General features: G+C 40.1%; 1 protein-coding gene across 1 annotated transcript in view; it reads right to left on the reverse strand.

Annotated features, from left to right (window-relative positions):
- The window catches only part of LOC142715456 (interleukin-5 receptor subunit alpha-like), a 31,025-nt gene extending 10,963 nt beyond the window's left edge, over positions 1-20,062 (reverse strand). Inside the window, exons 1-5 of the mRNA XM_075848662.1 lie at positions 19,964-20,062; positions 18,445-18,635; positions 18,144-18,274; positions 16,111-16,258; positions 15,812-15,896 (exon numbers count right to left, since the gene is read on the reverse strand). Coding sequence (XP_075704777.1) covers positions 15,812-15,896; positions 16,111-16,258; positions 18,144-18,274; positions 18,445-18,635; positions 19,964-19,983 — 575 coding nt within the window. The 5' untranslated portion in view covers positions 19,984-20,062. The remainder of the gene's footprint in view (positions 1-15,811; positions 15,897-16,110; positions 16,259-18,143; positions 18,275-18,444; positions 18,636-19,963) is intronic.
- Positions 20,063-21,098: the final 1,036 nt, after the last annotated feature.

The following is a 21,098-nucleotide window of genomic DNA, read 5'->3' on the forward strand; positions in this document are numbered from 1 at the left end:
GATATGGAGCGTGCTGGTATAACCTGGGTATCTCCGGTATATAATTATATATGTACAGCTGGTATAAGTTATACATCTTCCTGTATATAGTGATATGGAGCATGCTGGTATAACCTGGGTATCTTCTGTATATAATTATATATGTACAGCTGGTATAAGTTATACATCTTCTTGTATATAGTGATATGGAGCATGCTGGTATAACCTGGGTATCTTCTGGTGTATAATTATATATGTACAGCTGGTATAAGTTATACATCTTCTTGTATATAGTGATATGGAGCATGCTGGTATAACCTGGGTATCTTCTGTATATAATTATATATGTACAGCTGGTATAAGTTATACATCTTCTTGTATATAGTGATATGGAGCATGCTGGTATAACCTGGGTATCTTCTGGTGTATAATTATATATGTACAGCTGGTATAAGTTATACATCTTCTTGTATATAGTGATATGGAGCATGCTGTATAACCTGGGTATCTTCTGTATATAATTATATATGTACAGCTGGTATAAGTTATACATCTTCTTGTATATAGTGATATGGATCGTGCTGGTATAACCTGGGTTGCTTCTGTATATATTATATATGTACAGCTGGTATAAGTTATACCTCTTCTTGTATATAGTGATATGGAGCATGCTGGTATGACCTGGGTATCTTCTGTATATAATTATATATGTACAGCTGGTATAAGTTATATATCTGTTAGGGATCTGCCAGGTACTTCATCTAGGTATACTCCTGGGATTAATCAATCCACACCTGAGGCCAGACCTGTTCGACTGACACCATCTCCCACCAACCAGGGTGGCAGGCTCAGGAGTGGGAGAGCCTATCGCGGCCTGGTCTGTCGGAGTTAGCTCCGCCCCCTGTCCTTTATTACCTGCCGTGTTCTCTCCCTCAGTGCTTGTAATTCTTCTGGATTCCTGGCCCCACTGCTGCTTGCTCCAGCCTGCTTCTGCCGTGCTTCTGCCTTGCTGCAGTTCTGCTTGACCTTCTTTGCTTTGCCCCTGGCTTGCTTCTGTCTCCTTGCCCGCTTGGGTGTACTCACTTCGTCCTGGTCCTGACTGTCCATTCGCCGCTCCGTTTCCTCGTGGCGTTCCGTGGCTACTGCCCCTTCCCTTGCATGTTCCCTGTTTGTTTTCCTGTGCACTTAGACAGCGTAGGGACCGCCGCCCAGTTGTACCTCGTCGCCTAGGGCGAGTCGTTGCAAGTAGGCATGGACAGGGCGGTGGGTAGATTAGGGCTCACTTTCCCTTCACCTCCTTCCGGCCATTACATAATTACAAGCCCTTACCTAGTCTACCATTTCTCCTACGCTGACGCTATCATGGACCCCCTTGAGACCCTGGCCCAGCAGATGCAGGGCCTCTCCCTACAGGTCCAGGCCCTGGCCCAAAGGGTCAATCAGGGTGATGCTGCTTTAGTAGTACCCCTCACCTCACCTCTAGAACCCGACCTCAAATTACCTGACCGGTTCTCAGGGGACCGTAAGACGTTTCTCTCCTTCCGGGAGAGTTGCAGACTGTATTTCCGCCTAAAGCCCCACTCCTCAGGTTCCGAGAACCAGCGGGTGGGTATCATCATATCCCGACTCCAGGAAGGGCCCCAAGAGTGGGCCTTCTCCTTGGCTCCTGACGCCCCTGAACTTTCCTCTGTTGATCGTTTTTTCTCTGCCCTCGGACTCATTTACGACGAGACTGACAGGACTGCCTTAGCCGAGAGTCAGCTGCTGACCTTACGTCAGGGTAGGAGACCGGTTGAGGAATACTGTTCTGATTTTAGGAAGTGGTGCGTAGCTTCTCAGTGGAACGATCCGGCCCTAAGGTGCCAGTTTAGGTTAGGATTATCTGACGCCCTGAAGGATCTGCTGGTTAGCTACCCCTCGTCTGACTCCCTTGACCAGGTTATGGCCCTAGCAGTACGACTTGACCGACGTCTCAGGGAACGTCAGCTAGAACGCTTCAGTGTGCTCCCCTCTGACTTTTCTGCGATCCCCCCCGAGGTCCCGTCTCCTCGCCCGACCACGGAGGACTCGGAGGTACCTATGCAACTCGGGGCCTCCATGTCCCCTCGACAACGTAGGGAGTTTCGCAGAATGAATGGTCTCTGCTTCTACTGTGGGGACGACAAGCATCTACTGAACACCTGTCCCAGGCGCAAGAATAAGAAGCCGGAAAACTTCCGCGCCTAAGTGATCATCGGGGAGGTCACTTGGGCGCACAGGTATTTCCCGTTAATGTGAAACGCAATAAAATTTTGCTTCCCTTTCAGGTCTCGTTTGCTGGCCGGGCTGCCACGGGCAGTGCTTTCGTGGATTCAGGGTCATCTGCTAATATCATGTCTGCGGAATTTGCTATGTCTCTAAAGATGCCTTGTATTGATTTACCTTATCCTATCCCTGTAGTAGGAATCGACTCAACTCCCCTTGCTAATGGTTATTTTACTCAGCATACTCCTGTTTTTGAACTCCTTGTTGGCTCCATGCATTTGGAGCAGTGCTCTGTACTGGTGATGCAGGGATTATCGTCTGATCTGGTTTTAGGCCTTCCCTGGTTGCAGTTGCATAATCCCACGTTTGATTGGAATACCGGGGATCTTACCAAATGGGGTAATGAATGTCTTATTTCATGTCTTTCTGTTAACTCTATTTCTCCCCGGGAGGAGGTAAACACGCTTCCTGAGTTTGTTCAGGACTTCGCCGATGTGTTTTCTAAGGAGGCCTCCGAGGTGTTGCCCCCCCATAGAGATTACGATTGCGCCATCGATTTGGTGCCTGGTGCCAAGCTTCCTAAGGGGAGGATATTTAATCTTTCATGTCCTGAACGTAAAGCTATGAGGGAATATATCCAAGAATGCCTGGCCAAGGGTTTCATTCGCCCCTCGACTTCTCCTGTAGGTGCTGGCTTCTTCTTCGTGGGGAAGAAGGATGGTGGTCTTAGGCCGTGCATTGATTATCGTAACCTGAATAAGGTCACCGTAAGGAACCAGTACCCACTTCCTTTGATTCCGGATCTTTTTAATCAGGTTCAGGGAGCCCAATGGTTTTCTAAGTTCGATCTACGGGGGGCGTATAACCTTATCCGCATCAAAGAGGGGGATGAGTGGAAAACTGCGTTCAACACACCCGAGGGTCATTTCGAATACCTGGTCATGCCCTTTGGGTTGTGTAATGCCCCTGCTGTCTTCCAGAATTTTATTAATGAAATCCTGAGAGACTACCTGGGTAATTTTCTTGTTGTGTACCTTGATGACATACTGGTGTTTTCCAAGGACTGGTCCTCCCACGTGGAGCATGTCAGGAAGGTGCTCCAGGTCCTTCGGGAGAATAATCTGTTTGCTAAGACTGAAAAATGTGTCTTTGGGGTACAGGAGATACCATTTTTAGGGCAAATCCTCACTCCTCATGAATTCCGCATGGACCCTGCCAAGGTTCAGGCTGTGGCGGAATGGGTCCAACCTGCCTCCCTTAAGGCGTTACAGTGTTTTTTAGGGTTCGCCAACTATTACAGGAGATTTATTGCCAACTTCTCGGTCGTCGCTAAGCCTCTTACGGACCTTACCCGCAAGGGTGCTGATGTCTTCCATTGGCCCCCTGAGGCCGTCCAGGCCTTTGAGACCCTCAAGAAGTGCTTTATCTCGGCCCCCGTGCTGATTCAGCCCAACCAAGAGGAGCCATTTATTGTGGAGGTTGACGCTTCCGAGGTGGGAGTGGGGGCCGTCTTGTCCCAGGGTACCAGCTCCCTCACCCATCTCCGCCCCTGTGCTTACTTCTCTAGGAAGTTTTCGCCCACGGAGAGTAACTATGATATTGGCAACCGCGAACTTCTAGCCATTAAATGGGCTTTTGAGGAGTGGCGGCACTTCCTGGAGGGGGCCAGACACCAGGTAACGGTCCTTACGGATCACAAGAATCTGGTTTTCCTAGAATCGGCCCGGAGGCTTAATCCTAGACAAGCTCGGTGGGCACTATTCTTTACCAGATTTAATTTCTTGGTTACCTATAGGGCTGGGTCCAAGAATATTAAGGCTGATGCTCTGTCACGTAGTTTCATGGCCAATCCTCCTTCTGAGAAGGATCCTGCTTGTATTTTACCCCCTGGTATAATCGTCTCTGCCACGGATTCTGATTTAGCTTCTGATATCGCGGCTGATCAGGGTGCAGCTCCCGGGAACGTCCCTGGGGACAAATTGTTTGTTCCCCTGCAATACCGGCTGAGGGTACTCAGGGAAAACCATGACTCCGCTCTATCTGGTCATCCTGGCATCTTGGGCACCAAACACCTCATTACCAGAAACTATTGGTGGCCTGGGTTGCCTAAAGACGTTAGGGCTTACGTCGCCGCTTGTGAGGTTTGCGCTAGGTCCAAAACCCCTAGGTCCCGACCTGCGGGCCTACTACGTTCCTTGCCCATTCCCCAGAGACCTTGGACCCATATCTCCATGGATTTTATCACCGATTTGCCTCCATCTCAGGGCAAGTCGGTGGTGTGGGTGGTAGTCGACCGCTTCAGCAAGATGTGCCACTTTGTGCCCCTTAAGAAGCTACCTAACGCCAAGACGTTAGCTTCTTTGTTTGTGAAACACATCCTGCGTCTCCATGGGGCCCCAGTCAATATCGTTTCTGACAGAGGGGTACAATTTGTTTCCTTATTTTGGAGAGCTTTTTGTAAAAAGTTGGAGATTGATCTGTCCTTCTCCTCCGCCTTCCATCCCGAAACTAATGGCCAAACGGAAAGGACCAACCAATCCCTGGAACAATATTTAAGGTGTTTCATCTCTGACTGTCAATTCGATTGGGTCTCATTCCTTCCCCTTGCTGAATTTTCCTTGAATAACCGGGTCAGTAACTCGTCAGGGGTCTCCCCGTTTTTCTGTAATTTCGGGTTTAACCCAAGATTCTCCTCCGTCTCCCCTGGTTGTTCCAATAATCCTGAGGTAGAGGATGTTCATCGGGAACTGTGCACCGTCTGGGCCCAGGTTCAGAAGAACCTAGAGGCGTCCCAGAGCGCACAAAAGATTCAGGCGGATAGTAGACGTTCTGCTAACCCCCGGTTTGTCGTCGGGGATTTGGTCTGGTTGTCGTCCAGGAACTTGCGCCTTAAGGTCCCGTCCAGGAAGTTTGCTCCCCGATTCATTGGACCTTATAAGATCATTGAAGTCCTCAACCCTGTATCCTTCCGTCTGGAGCTCCCCCCATCATTTCGCATACATGACGTCTTCCATGCCTCCCTCCTTAAACGCTGCTCCCCGTCCTGGTCCCCCTCGAGGATACCTCCTGTTCCCGTTCTCACCCCTGAGGGGGTGGAATTCGAGGTGGCCAAGATTATGGACAGTAGGATGGTCCAGGGCTCCCTCCAGTACCTGGTCCATTGGAGAGGATACGGGCCGGAGGAGAGGACTTGGGTACCTGCCCGTGATGTTCACGCTGGGGTATTGATCAGGAGGTTCCACCTTCTCTTCCCCACTAAACCGGGTCCCCTTAGTTAGGGTCCGGTGGCCCCTCATAAAAGGGGGAGTACTGTTAGGGATCTGCCAGGTACTTCATCTAGGTATACTCCTGGGATTAATCAATCCACACCTGAGGCCAGACCTGTTCGACTGACACCATCTCCCACCAACCAGGGTGGCAGGCTCAGGAGTGGGAGAGCCTATCGCGGCCTGGTCTGTCGGAGTTAGCTCCGCCCCCTGTCCTTTATTACCTGCCGTGTTCTCTCCCTCAGTGCTTGTAATTCTTTTGGATTCCTGGCCCCACTGCTGCTGCTCCAGCCTGCTTCTGCCGTGCTTCTGCCTTGCTGCAGTTCTGCTTGACCTTCTTTGCTTTGCCCCTGGCTTGCTTCTGTCTCCTTGCCCGCTTGGGTGTACTCACTTCGTCCTGGTCCTGACTGTCCATTCGCCGCTCCGTTTCCTCGTGGCGTTCCGTGGCTACTGCCCCTTCCCTTGCATGTTCCCTGTTTGTTTTCCTGTGCACTTAGACAGCGTAGGGACCGCCGCCCAGTTGTACCTCGTCGCCTAGGGCGAGTCGTTGCAAGTAGGCAGGGACAGGGCGGTGGGTAGATTAGGGCTCACTTTCCTTCACCTCCTTCCGGCCATTACAATATCTTCTTGTATATAGTGATATGGAGCATGCTGGTGTAACCTGGGTATCTTCTGTATATAATTATATATGTACAGCTGGTATAAGTTATACATCTTCTTGTATATAGTGATATGGAGCATGCTGGTATAACCTGGGTATCTTCTGTATATAATTATATATATACAGCTGGTATAAGTTATACATCTTCTTGTATATAGTGATATGGAGCATGCTGGTATAACCTGGGTATCTTCTGTATATAATTATATATGTACAGCTGGTATAAGTTATACATCTTCTTGTATATAGTGATATGGAGCATGCTGGTATAACCTGCGTATCTTCTGTATATAATTATATATGTACAGCTGGTATTAGTTATACATCTTCCTGTATATAGTGATGTGGAGCATGCTGGTATAACCTGGGTATCTTCTGTATATAATTATATATGTACAGCTGGTATAAGTTATAAATCTTCTTGTATATAGTGATATGGAGCATGCTGGTATAACCTGGGTATCTCCTGTATATAATTATATATGTACAGCTGGTATAAGTTATACATCTTCTTGTATATAGTGATATGGAGCATGCTGGTATAACCTGGGTATGTTCTGTATATAATTATATATGTACAGCTGGTATAAGTTATACATCTTCCTGTATATAGTGATATGGGGCATGCTGGTATAACCTGGGTATCTTCTGTATATAATTATATATGTACAGCTGGTATAAGTTATACATCTTCTTGTATATAGTGATATGGAGCATGCTGGTATAACCTGGTTATCTTCTGTATATAATTATATATGTACAGCTGGTATAAGTTATACATCTTCCTGTATATAGTGATATGGAGCATGCTGGTATAACCTGGGTATCTTCTGTATATAATTATATATGTACAGCTGGTATAAGTTATACATATTCTTGTATATAGTGATATGGAGCATGCCAGTATAACCTGGGTATCTCCGGTATATAATTATATATGTACAGCTGGTATAAGTTATACATCTTCCTGTATATAGTGATATGGAGCATGCCGGTATAACCTGGGTATCTTCTGTGTATAATTATATATGTACAGCTGGTATAAGTTATACATCTTCTTGTATATAGTGATATGGAGCATGCTGGTATAACCTGGGTATCTTCTGGTGTATAATTATATATGTACAGCTGGTATAAGTTATACATCTTCTTGTATATAGTGATATGGAGCCTGCTGGTATAACCTGGGTATCTTCTGTATATAATATATATGTACAGCTGGTATAAGTTATACATCTCCCTGTATATAGTGATATGGAGCATGCTGGTATAACCTGGGTATCTTCTGTATATAATTATATATGTACAGCTGGTATTAGTTATACATCTTCCTGTATATAGTGATGTGGAGCATGCTGGTATAACCTGGGTATCTTCTGTATATAATTATATATGTACAGCTGGTATAAGTTATAAATCTTCTTGTATATAGTGATATGGAGCATGCTGGTATAACCTGGGTATCTCCTGTATATAATTATATATGTACAGCTGGTATAAGTTATACATCTTCTTGTATATAGTGATATGGAGCATGCTGGTATAACCTGGGTATCTTCTGTATATAATTATATATGTACAGCTGGTATAAGTTATACATCTTCCTGTATATAGTGATATGGAGCATGCTGGTATAACCTGGGTATCTTCTGTATATAATTATATATGTACAGCTGGTATAAGTTATACATATTCTTGTATATAGTGATATGGAGCATGCCAGTATAACCTGGGTATCTCCGGTATATAATTATATATGTACAGCTGGTATAAGTTATACATCTTCCTGTATATAGTGATATGGAGCATGCTGGTATAACCTGGGTATCTTCTGTATATAATTATATATGTACAGCTGGTATAAGTTATACATCTTCTTGTATATAGTGATATGGAGCATGCTGGTATAACCTGGGTATCTTCTGGTGTATAATTATATATGTACAGCTGGTATAAGTTATACATCTTCCTGTATATAGTGATATGGAGCCTGCTGGTATAACCTGGGTATCTTCTGTATATAATATATATGTACAGCTGGTATAAGTTATACATCTCCCTGTATATAGTGACATGGAGCATGCTGGTATAACCTGGGTATCTTCTGTATATAATTATATATGTACAGCTGGTATAAGTTATACATCTTCCTGTATATAGTGATATGGAGCATGCTCGTATAACCTGGGTATCTTCTGTATATAATTATATATATACAGCTGGTATACGTTATACATCTTCTTGTATATAGTGATATGGAGGATGCTGGTATAACCTGGGTATCTTCTGTATATAATTATATATATATACAGCTGGTATAAGTTATACATCTTCTTGTATATAGTGATATGGAGCATGCTGGTATGACCTGGGTATCTTCTGTATATAATTATATATATACAGCTGGTATAAGTTATACATCTTCTTGTATATAGTGATATGGAGCATGCTGGTATAACCTGGGTATCTCCTGTATATAATTATATATGTACAGCTGGTATAAGTTATACATCTTCTTGTATATAGTGATATGGAGCATGCTGGTATAACCTGGGCATCTTCTGTATATAATTATATATGTACAGCTGGTATAAGTTATACATCTTCTTGTATATAGTGATATGGAGCATGCTGATATAACCTGGGTTTCTTCTGTATGTAATTATATATGTACAGCTGGTGTACGTTATACATCTCCTTGTATATAGTGATATGGAGCATGCTGGTATAACCTGGGTATCTTCTGTCTATAACAATATATGTACAGCTGGTATAAGATATACATCTTCTTGTATATAGTGATATGGAGCCTGCTGGTATAACCTGGGTATCTTCTGTATATAATTATATATGTATAGCTGGTATAAGTTATACATCTTCTTGTATATAGTGATATGGAGCATGCTGGTATAACCTGGGTATCTTCTGTATATAATTATATATGTACAGCTGGTATTAGTTATACATCTTCCTGTATATAGTGATGTGGAGCATGCTGGTATAACCTGGGTATCTTCTGTATATAATTATATATGTACAGCTGGTATAAGTTATAAATCTTCTTGTATATAGTGATATGGAGCATGCTGGTATAACCTGGGTATCTCCTGTATATAATTATATATGTACAGCTGGTATAAGTTATACATCTTCTTGTATATAGTGATATGGAGCATGCTGGTATAACCTGGGTATCTTCTGTATATAATTATATATGTACAGCTGGTATAAGTTATACATCTTCCTGTATATAGTGATATGGAGCATGCTGGTATAACCTGGGTATCTTCTGTATATAATTATATATGTACAGCTGGTATAAGTTATACATATTCTTGTATATAGTGATATGGAGCATGCCAGTATAACCTGGGTATCTCCGGTATATAATTATATATGTACAGCTGGTATAAGTTATACATCTTCCTGTATATAGTGATATGGAGCATGCCGGTATAACCTGGGTATCTTCTGTATATAATTATATATGTACAGCTGGTATAAGTTATACATCTTCTTGTATATAGTGATATGGAGCATGCTGGTATAACATGGGTATCTTCTGGTGTATAATTATATATGTACAGCTGGTATAAGTTATACATCTTCTTGTATATAGTGATATGGAGCATGCTGGTATAACCTGGGTATCTCCTGTATATAATTATATATGTACAGCTGGTATAAGTTATACATCTTCCTGTATATAGTGATATGGAGCATGCTGGTATAACCTGGGTATCTTCTGGTGTATAATTATATATGTACAGCTGGTATAAGTTATACATCTTCTTGTATATAGTGATATGGAGCATGCTGGTATAACCTGGGTATCTTCTGTATATAATTATATATGTACAGCTGGTATAAGTTATACATCTTCTTGTATATAGTGATATGGAGCATGCTGGTATAACATGGGTATCTTCTGGTGTATAATTATATATGTACAGCTGGTATAAGTTATACATCTTCTTGTATATAGTGATATGGAGCATGCTGGTATAACCTGGGTATCTCCTGTATATAATTATATATGTACAGCTGGTATAAGTTATACATCTTCCTGTATATAGTGATATGGGGCATGCTGGTATAACCTGGGTATCTTCTGTATATAATTATATATGTACAGCTGGTATAAGTTATACATCTTCTTGTATATAGTGATATGGAGCATGCTGGTATAACCTGGTTATCTTCTGTATATAATTATATATGTACAGCTGGTATAAGTTATACATCTTCCTGTATATAGTGATATGGAGCATGCTGGTATAACCTGGGTATCTTCTGTATATAATTATATATGTACAGCTGGTATAAGTTATACATATTCTTGTATATAGTGATATGGAGCATGCCAGTATAACCTGGGTATCTCCGGTATATAATTATATATGTACAGCTGGTATAAGTTATACATCTTCCTGTATATAGTGATATGGAGCATGCCGGTATAACCTGGGTATCTTCTGTGTATAATTATATATGTACAGCTGGTATAAGTTATACATCTTCTTGTATATAGTGATATGGAGCATGCTGGTATAACCTGGGTATCTTCTGGTGTATAATTATATATGTACAGCTGGTATAAGTTATACATCTTCTTGTATATAGTGATATGGAGCCTGCTGGTATAACCTGGGTATCTTCTGTATATAATATATATGTACAGCTGGTATAAGTTATACATCTCCCTGTATATAGTGATATGGAGCATGCTGGTATAACCTGGGTATCTTCTGTATATAATTATATATGTACAGCTGGTATTAGTTATACATCTTCCTGTATATAGTGATGTGGAGCATGCTGGTATAACCTGGGTATCTTCTGTATATAATTATATATGTACAGCTGGTATAAGTTATAAATCTTCTTGTATATAGTGATATGGAGCATGCTGGTATAACCTGGGTATCTCCTGTATATAATTATATATGTACAGCTGGTATAAGTTATACATCTTCTTGTATATAGTGATATGGAGCATGCTGGTATAACCTGGGTATCTTCTGTATATAATTATATATGTACAGCTGGTATAAGTTATACATCTTCCTGTATATAGTGATATGGAGCATGCTGGTATAACCTGGGTATCTTCTGTATATAATTATATATGTACAGCTGGTATAAGTTATACATATTCTTGTATATAGTGATATGGAGCATGCCAGTATAACCTGGGTATCTCCGGTATATAATTATATATGTACAGCTGGTATAAGTTATACATCTTCCTGTATATAGTGATATGGAGCATGCTGGTATAACCTGGGTATCTTCTGTATATAATTATATATGTACAGCTGGTATAAGTTATACATCTTCTTGTATATAGTGATATGGAGCATGCTGGTATAACCTGGGTATCTTCTGGTGTATAATTATATATGTACAGCTGGTATAAGTTATACATCTTCCTGTATATAGTGATATGGAGCCTGCTGGTATAACCTGGGTATCTTCTGTATATAATATATATGTACAGCTGGTATAAGTTATACATCTCCCTGTATATAGTGATATGGAGCATGCTGGTATAACCTGGGTATCTTCTGTATATAATTATATATGTACAGCTGGTATAAGTTATACATCTTCCTGTATATAGTGATATGGAGCATGCTCGTATAACCTGGGTATCTTCTGTATATAATTATATATATACAGCTGGTATACGTTATACATCTTCTTGTATATAGTGATATGGAGGATGCTGGTATAACCTGGGTATCTTCTGTATATAATTATATATATACAGCTGGTATAAGTTATACATCTTCTTGTATATAGTGATATGGAGCATGCTGGTATGACCTGGGTATCTTCTGTATATAATTATATATATACAGCTGGTATAAGTTATACATCTTCTTGTATATAGTGATATGGAGCATGCTGGTATAACCTGGGTATCTCCTGTATATAATTATATATGTACAGCTGGTATAAGTTATACATCTTCTTGTATATAGTGATATGGAGCATGCTGGTATAACCTGGGCATCTTCTGTATATAATTATATATGTACAGCTGGTATAAGTTATACATCTTCTTGTATATAGTGATATGGAGCATGCTGATATAACCTGGGTTTCTTCTGTATGTAATTATATATGTACAGCTGGTGTACGTTATACATCTCCTTGTATATAGTGATATGGAGCATGCTGGTATAACCTGGGTATCTTCTGTCTATAACAATATATGTACAGCTGGTATAAGATATACATCTTCTTGTATATAGTGATATGGAGCCTGCTGGTATAACCTGGGTATCTTCTGTATATAATTATATATGTATAGCTGGTATAAGTTATACATCTTCTTGTATATAGTGATATGGAGCATGCTGGTATAACCTGGGTATCTTCTGTATATAATTATATATGTACAGCTGGTATTAGTTATACATCTTCCTGTATATAGTGATGTGGAGCATGCTGGTATAACCTGGGTATCTTCTGTATATAATTATATATGTACAGCTGGTATAAGTTATAAATCTTCTTGTATATAGTGATATGGAGCATGCTGGTATAACCTGGGTATCTCCTGTATATAATTATATATGTACAGCTGGTATAAGTTATACATCTTCTTGTATATAGTGATATGGAGCATGCTGGTATAACCTGGGTATCTTCTGTATATAATTATATATGTACAGCTGGTATAAGTTATACATCTTCCTGTATATAGTGATATGGAGCATGCTGGTATAACCTGGGTATCTTCTGTATATAATTATATATGTACAGCTGGTATAAGTTATACATATTCTTGTATATAGTGATATGGAGCATGCCAGTATAACCTGGGTATCTCCGGTATATAATTATATATGTACAGCTGGTATAAGTTATACATCTTCCTGTATATAGTGATATGGAGCATGCCGGTATAACCTGGGTATCTTCTGTATATAATTATATATGTACAGCTGGTATAAGTTATACATCTTCTTGTATATAGTGATATGGAGCATGCTGGTATAACATGGGTATCTTCTGGTGTATAATTATATATGTACAGCTGGTATAAGTTATACATCTTCTTGTATATAGTGATATGGAGCATGCTGGTATAACCTGGGTATCTCCTGTATATAATTATATATGTACAGCTGGTATAAGTTATACATCTTCCTGTATATAGTGATATGGAGCATGCTGGTATAACCTGGGTATCTTCTGGTGTATAATTATATATGTACAGCTGGTATAAGTTATACATCTTCTTGTATATAGTGATATGGAGCATGCTGGTATAACCTGGGTATCTTCTGTATATAATTATATATGTACAGCTGGTATAAGTTATACATCTTCTTGTATATAGTGATATGGAGCATGCTGGTATAACATGGGTATCTTCTGGTGTATAATTATATATGTACAGCTGGTATAAGTTATACATCTTCTTGTATATAGTGATATGGAGCATGCTGGTATAACCTGGGTATCTCCTGTATATAATTATATATGTACAGCTGGTATAAGTTATACATCTTCCTGTATATAGTGATATGGAGCATGCTGGTATAACCTGGGTATCTTCTGGTGTATAATTATATATGTACAGCTGGTATAAGTTATACATCTTCTTGTATATAGTGATATGGAGCGTGCTGGTATAACCTGGGTATCTCTGGTATATAATTATATATGTACAGCTGGTATAAGTTATACATCTTCTTGTATATAGTGATATGGAGCGTGCTGGTATAACCTGGGTATCTCCGGTATATAATTATATATGTACAGCTGGTTTAAGTTATACATCTTCTTGTATATAGTGATATGGAGCGTGCTGGTATAACCTGGGTATCTCCGGTATATAATTATATATGTACAGCTGGTATAAGTTATACATCTTCCTGTATATAGTGATATGGAGCATGCTGGTATAACCTGGGTATCTTCTGTATATAATTATATATGTACAGCTGGTATAAGTTATACATCTTCTTGTATATAGTGATATGGAGCATGCTGGTATAACCTGGGTATCTTCTGGTGTATAATTATATATGTACAGCTGGTATAAGTTATACATCTTCTTGTATATAGTGATATGGAGCATGCTGGTATAACCTGGGTATCTTCTGTATATAATTATATATGTACAGCTGGTATAAGTTATACATCTTCTTGTATATAGTGATATGGAGCGTGCTGGTATAACCTGGGTTGCTTCTGTATATATTATATATGTACAGCTGGTATAAGTTATACCTCTTCTTGTATATAGTGATATGGAGCATGCTGGTATGACCTGGGTATCTTCTGTATATAATTATATATGTACAGCTGGTATAAGTTATATATCTTCTTGTATATAGTGATATGGAGCATGCTGGTGTAACCTGGGTATCTTCTGTATATAATTATATATGTACAGCTGGTATAAGTTATACATCTTCTTGTATATAGTGATATGGAGCATGCTGGTATAACCTGGGTATCTTCTGTATATAATTATATATGTACAGCTGGTATAAGTTATACATCTTCTTGTATATAGTGATATGGAGCATGCTGGTATAACCTGGGTATCTTCTGTATATAATTATATATGTACAGCTGGTATAAGTTATACATCTTCTTGTATATAGTGATATGGATCGTGCTGGTATAACCTGGGTTGCTTCTGTATATATAATATATGTACAGCTGGTATAAGTTATACCTCTTCTTGTATATAGTGATATGGAGCATGCTGGTATGACCTGGGTATCTTCTGTATATAATTATATATGTACAGCTGGTATAAGTTATATATCTTCTTGTATATAGTGATATGGAGCATGCTGGTGTAACCTGGGTATCTTCTGTATATAATTATATATGTACAGCTGGTATAAGTTATACATCTTCTTGTATATAGTGATATGGAGCATGCTGGTATAACCTGGGTATCTTCTGTATATAATTATATATGTACAGCTGGTATAAGTTATACATCTTCTTGTATATAGTGATATGGAGCATGCTGGTATAACCTGGGTATCTTCTGTATATAATTATATATATACAGCTGGTATAAGTTATACATCTTCTTGTATATAGTGATATGGAGCATGCTGGTATAACCTGGGTATCTTCTGTATATAATTATATATGTACAGCTGGTATAAGTTATACATCTTCTTGTATATAGTGATATGGAGCATGCTGGTATAACCTGGGTATCTTCTGTATATAATTATATATGTACAGCTGGTATAAGTTATACATCTTCTTGTATATAGTGATATGGAGCATGCTGGTATAACCTGGGTATCTTCTGTATATAATTATATATGTACAGCTGGTATAAGTTATACATCTTCTTGTATATAGTGATATGGAGCATGCTGGTATAACCTGGGTATCTTCTGTATATAATTATATATGTACAGCTGGTATAAGTTATACATCTTCTTGTATATAGTGATATGGAGCATGCTGGTATAACCTGGGTATCTTCTGTATATAATTATATATATACAGCTGGTATAAATTATACATCTTCTTGTATACAGTGATATGGAGCATGCTGGTATAACCTAGGTATCTTCTGTATATAATTATACAGTATATGCTGTCTAGGTCTGATATAGTCCCACAGTACCATAAAACACATTATACATGTATATATACGTACCTAATGAACAGGAAAAATATAATGATGCATGCTACAATGAGGCAGACAGACACAATGATGATCAGTTTATCACCTCTATCAGTATCTAAAAAGAAGAGAGCTTTATATTACTATACACACTGTTATTGGTGTGGCAGGCTATACTTAGAGGGCTGGTCCACTTGGGTCAACCTATCTCCATTTACCTAATAAGGGCACATGGCCGTCATAAAAGGTTGTATCTTTAACTTCAAGATGCTGCTATCATAAGAACCATCTTATACCGTCTTATAGTATAATGCTACCTATTGTCAACTCACCTTCCCCGATATGTATGAAGTCCGTCCATGAACTGTAAGTCTCATGAAACCAACATGGCGTCTTTCCAACTGCTCTCAAACGGACAGATTGTCTAGTAGCCGGTTTCTGCAGGGCATCAGTTAAGTAGCTGGTATGCCCAACTGTTATCTGCCACACAAAATAGAAACACCATTAGTAAGTATATTTTTTATTTTGTAATTTTTTCCTTTCCAAGAATATAACTACAATAATACTGCCCCTATATACAAGAATATACCTACTATAATACTGCCCCCTATATACAAGAATATAACTACTATAATACTGCTCCTATATACAAGAATATAACTACTATAATACTGCCCCCTATATACAAGAATATAACTACTATAATACTGCCCCCTATATACAAGAATATACCTACTATAATACTGCCCCCTATATACAAGAATATAACTACTATAATACTGCCCCCTATATACAAGAATATAACTACTATAATACTGCTCCTATATACAAGAATATACCTACTATAATACTGCCCCCTATATACAAGAATATAACTACTATAATACTGCCCCCTATATACAAGAATATACCTACTATAATACTGCCCCCTATATACAAGAATATAACTACTATAATACTGCCCCCTATATACAAGAATATAACTACTATAATACTGCTCCTATCTACAAGAATATAACGACTATAATACTGCCCGCTATATACAAGAATATAACTACTATAATACTGCCCCCTATATACAAGAATATAACTACAATAATACTGCCCCTATATACAAGAATATAACTACTATAATACTGCCCCCTATATACAAGAATATACCTACTATAATACTGCCCCCTATATACAAGAATATAACTACTATAATACTGCTCCTATATACAAGAATATATCTACTATAATACTGCTCCTATATACAAGAATATAACTACTATAATACTGCCCCCTATATACAAGAATATAACTACTATAATACTGCCCCCTATATACAAGAATATACCTACTATAATACTGCCCCCTATATACAAGAATATAACTACTATAATACTGCTCCTATATACAAGAATATAACTACTATAATACTACTCCTATATACAAGAATATAACTACTATAATACTGCTCCTATATACAAGAATATAACTACTATAATACTGCCCCCTATATACAAGAATATAACTACTATAATACTGCTCCTATATACAAGAATATAACTACTATAATACTGCCCCCTATATACAAGAATATAACTACTATAATACTGCTCCTATATACAAGAATATACCTACTATAATACTGCCCCCTATATACAAGAATATAACTACTATAATACTGCCCCCTATATACAAGAATATAACTACTATAATACTGCTCCTATATACAAGAATATAACTACTATAATACTGCTCCTATATACAAGAATATAACTACTATAATACTGCCCCTATATACAAGAATATAACTACTATAATACTGCTCCTATATACAAGAATATAACTACTATAATACTGCCCCTATATACAAGAATATAACTACTATAATACTGCCCCCTATATACAAGAATATAACTACTATAATACTGCCCCCTATATACAAGAATATAACTACTATAATACTGCTCCTATATACAAGAATATAACTACTATAATACTGCTCCCTATATACAAGAATATAACTACTATAATACTGCCCCTATATACAAGAATATAACTACTATAATACTGCCCCCTATATACAAGAATATAACTACTATAATACTGCTCCTATATACAAGAATATAACTACTATAATACTGCTCCCTATATACAAGAATATAACTACTATAATACTGCCCCCTATATACAAGAATATAACTACTATAATACTGCCCCCTATATACAAGAATATAACTACTATAATACTGCCCCCTATATACAAGAATATAACTACAATAATGCTTCGCTCTTTAGAGAAGTAGAATATTTTTCCCCTTTTATTATGTGTATTTGATGTTTTTCTCGGGTTTTTGATGTGTTGGTTAGAATTTACCGTTTCATTCCTGTCATGTGACCAGATATTGATTTGGTAATGGAAACATCGGTCTGTTAAGGAGTCCAGAGGTTTTATCCATTGTAATCTGTTCTCATTCATAGTCAGATTGCGGATGGGGGGGATGATCTCTGGAGGGACAGATGTTGGATAACATTACATGTATTCGTTACATTATCATCATTACAGATCTGATGATTTACAGGTGTGTGGACGGTATCAGCAGCTGCTCATCACATTGGGGTCCATGTTCCAGATAATTGGGCAGATTCCCGGCTCTGCAGGTTTCTCGCTCGCTCACCTATGTCACTCGATGTGAACGTCTTCTCCATTGCTTTGATCTGCTGGTTGTTGCTTGTCCCATTAATGTGAACGAGGATTTTTCTGGAATTCTTGATGGAGATGACACTGGAGAGAATGTGACAGCCGGTCCGCCTCTGCCCCCCCGCTTCTGTTTTGTAGTCCTGGCACTGCTCAGTGACGCCCCCGTACCTGCAGGAGAGATCCGTATTACGTATGAGACAATATGTCTGTATGCTGGGGCAGGGACAAGGAAAGTCATGGATTCCCTATAAACTAATAAATCTCCAGTCCTTATGTCACACCTGCCTACTCTAATGTAATGTCAAGAAGAACCCCTAAAATAAAGGGGAGACCTCCTGGACCGGGTCGTCTTTCCTTCTAGATTATCACAGGTCCATTGGTGGTTCAGTGATGTAGCGATCACCGGCGTCTGTCCCTGCTTCCTGCAAGACGCGTGCAAGCGAGTATGGGGCACTGTGACTACCATTGTAATGGAGGCACTGGGGCTGTTACTGTTATGGGGCACTTGGACTGCCACTGTTGTGGGGACTCTGTGGCTGTCACTGTAATGGGGCATTGTGGATGTCACGATTATTGGGATTCTGTGGTTGTCACTGTTATGGGAACACTGTGGCTGTCACTGTTATGGGGGCACTGTGGCTTTTACGGTGATGGGGCACTGTGGCTGTCATTGTTGTGGAGGCACTGTGACTGACACGGTTATGGGGCACTGTGGCTGACATTGTTGTGGAGGCACTGTGACTGACACGGTTATGGGGCACTGTGGCTGACATTGTAATGGGGAAGAAGAAAGACGAAGCAGCACGTCCACCAAAACAAAGGGAATTTGATTGCACAAAATATGCCAATTTGTCGTTTGCTGACACTGTAATGGGGACACTGTGGGTTTCATTGTTATGGAGTCACTGCAGCTGTCGTTATGGAGACAAGGGCGTTGATTGTTATAGATGCACTGTGGCTGTCACTGATATGGGGGCACTGTGCTCTTTACAGTTATGGGGCACTGTGGCTGTCGTTAGTAGGGAGACACTGTGACTGGCACTGTTAAGGGGCACTGCAGCTGACACTGTATTGGGGACACTGTGGCTTTCATTGTTATGGAGACACTGCAGCTGTCACTTGTGTGTTCAAGGGCATTAGGTTTGGTGAAATTTTGGCGTAGCTTGAATCTCCTGTGTCCAATGCAGAATCTGTACAATGTGATAATTATAATAGTGGCATCTTCTTACGTGGCAGAGAGGCCTTTAGGCCACTTCAGGGTCCACAGCCTGTGTGCAACTGATACCTCTGCACCCCCATTTTCTATAACCTTGCATTTGGGGGGGCCTAACATATATTATAAGGGTTGGGACATATGTCTGAGTATATTGGGCACCATACTGTTTTAGGCAGGCGCTCGTGACTGTGGAGAAGGGTTAGGGGTTGTTTTGCAGCTTTAGGTTTGTATCCAGTGACTACAATCCCCAGCATCCCCTGTTGATATCGATTCTCTATACCTGTAATACAGGTCATACATCGTGTCTGGCGGAGCTTTGCCCCCAGGGGCCCAGTTACAGCTGAGGGAACATCTCTCTGACGCCTCTATATATATCTGACAAGATAAATCTGTGGCCGATGTCCCTTCAACACCTGAAAAGCAAATGACGGATTAAGCCACGAGTGGAAGAGTCAAGTGTCTTCAATAATATCAGTGCAATGATTTCCTGCAAACACTCTGTGCTGCTGGGGGACCCTACTTCTTCCATTGAGTAAGTCTTAGGGCATGACCACACGTGGCGGATTTCCTCCGCAACTGTCCGCATCAATGCCGCACAGAATCTGCGTTGCAGATTCTGCTGCGGATCTGCACAAAATGTGCAGTACATTGATGCGGACTGCGGGAAAAGTGCTTCCCTTCTCCCTGTCAGTGCAGGATAGAGAGAAGGGACAGCACTTTCCCTAGTGAAAGTAAACGATTTTCATACTTACCGGCCGTTGTCTTGGTGACGCGTCCCTCTTTCGGCATCCAGCCCGACCTCCCTGGATGACGCGCCAGTCCATGTGACCGCTGCAGCCTGTGCTTGGCCTGTGATTGGCTGCAGCCGTCACTTACACTGAAACGTCATCCTGGGAGGCCGGACTGGAGACAGACGCAGGGAGTTCTCGGTAAGTATGAACTTCATTTTTTTTTACAGATACATGTATATTGAGATCGGTAGTCACTGTCCCGGGTGCAGAAACAGTGACTGCCGATCGCTTAACTCTTTCAGCACCCTGGACAGTGACTATTTACAGACGTCTCCTAGCAACGATCCCGTCATTACGGGAGCCCCATTGACTTCCTCAGTCTGGCTGTAGACCTAGAAATACATAGGTCCAGCCAGAATGAAGAAATGTCATGGTAGTAAAACCAATACGCTCCGCAGCACACATAAGATCTGCGGACTTCATTGCAGAATTTTGACTCTCCATTGAAGTCAATGGAGAAATTCCGCCATGAGTCCGCCACTGCTCCGCAACAGACAGAGCATGATGCGGACACCAAATTCCACTCCGCAGCCTATGCTCCGCAGCGGAATTTTACGCCTCGTCTAAACGAACACTGCTAAATTAAAGTGTAAGTCAATGGACAAACGGCTCCGCTGCGGATTA

Source organism: Rhinoderma darwinii, unplaced genomic scaffold (assembly GCF_050947455.1).
Source record: "Rhinoderma darwinii isolate aRhiDar2 unplaced genomic scaffold, aRhiDar2.hap1 Scaffold_4433, whole genome shotgun sequence".
Taxonomy (NCBI): Eukaryota; Metazoa; Chordata; class Amphibia; order Anura; family Rhinodermatidae; genus Rhinoderma; species Rhinoderma darwinii.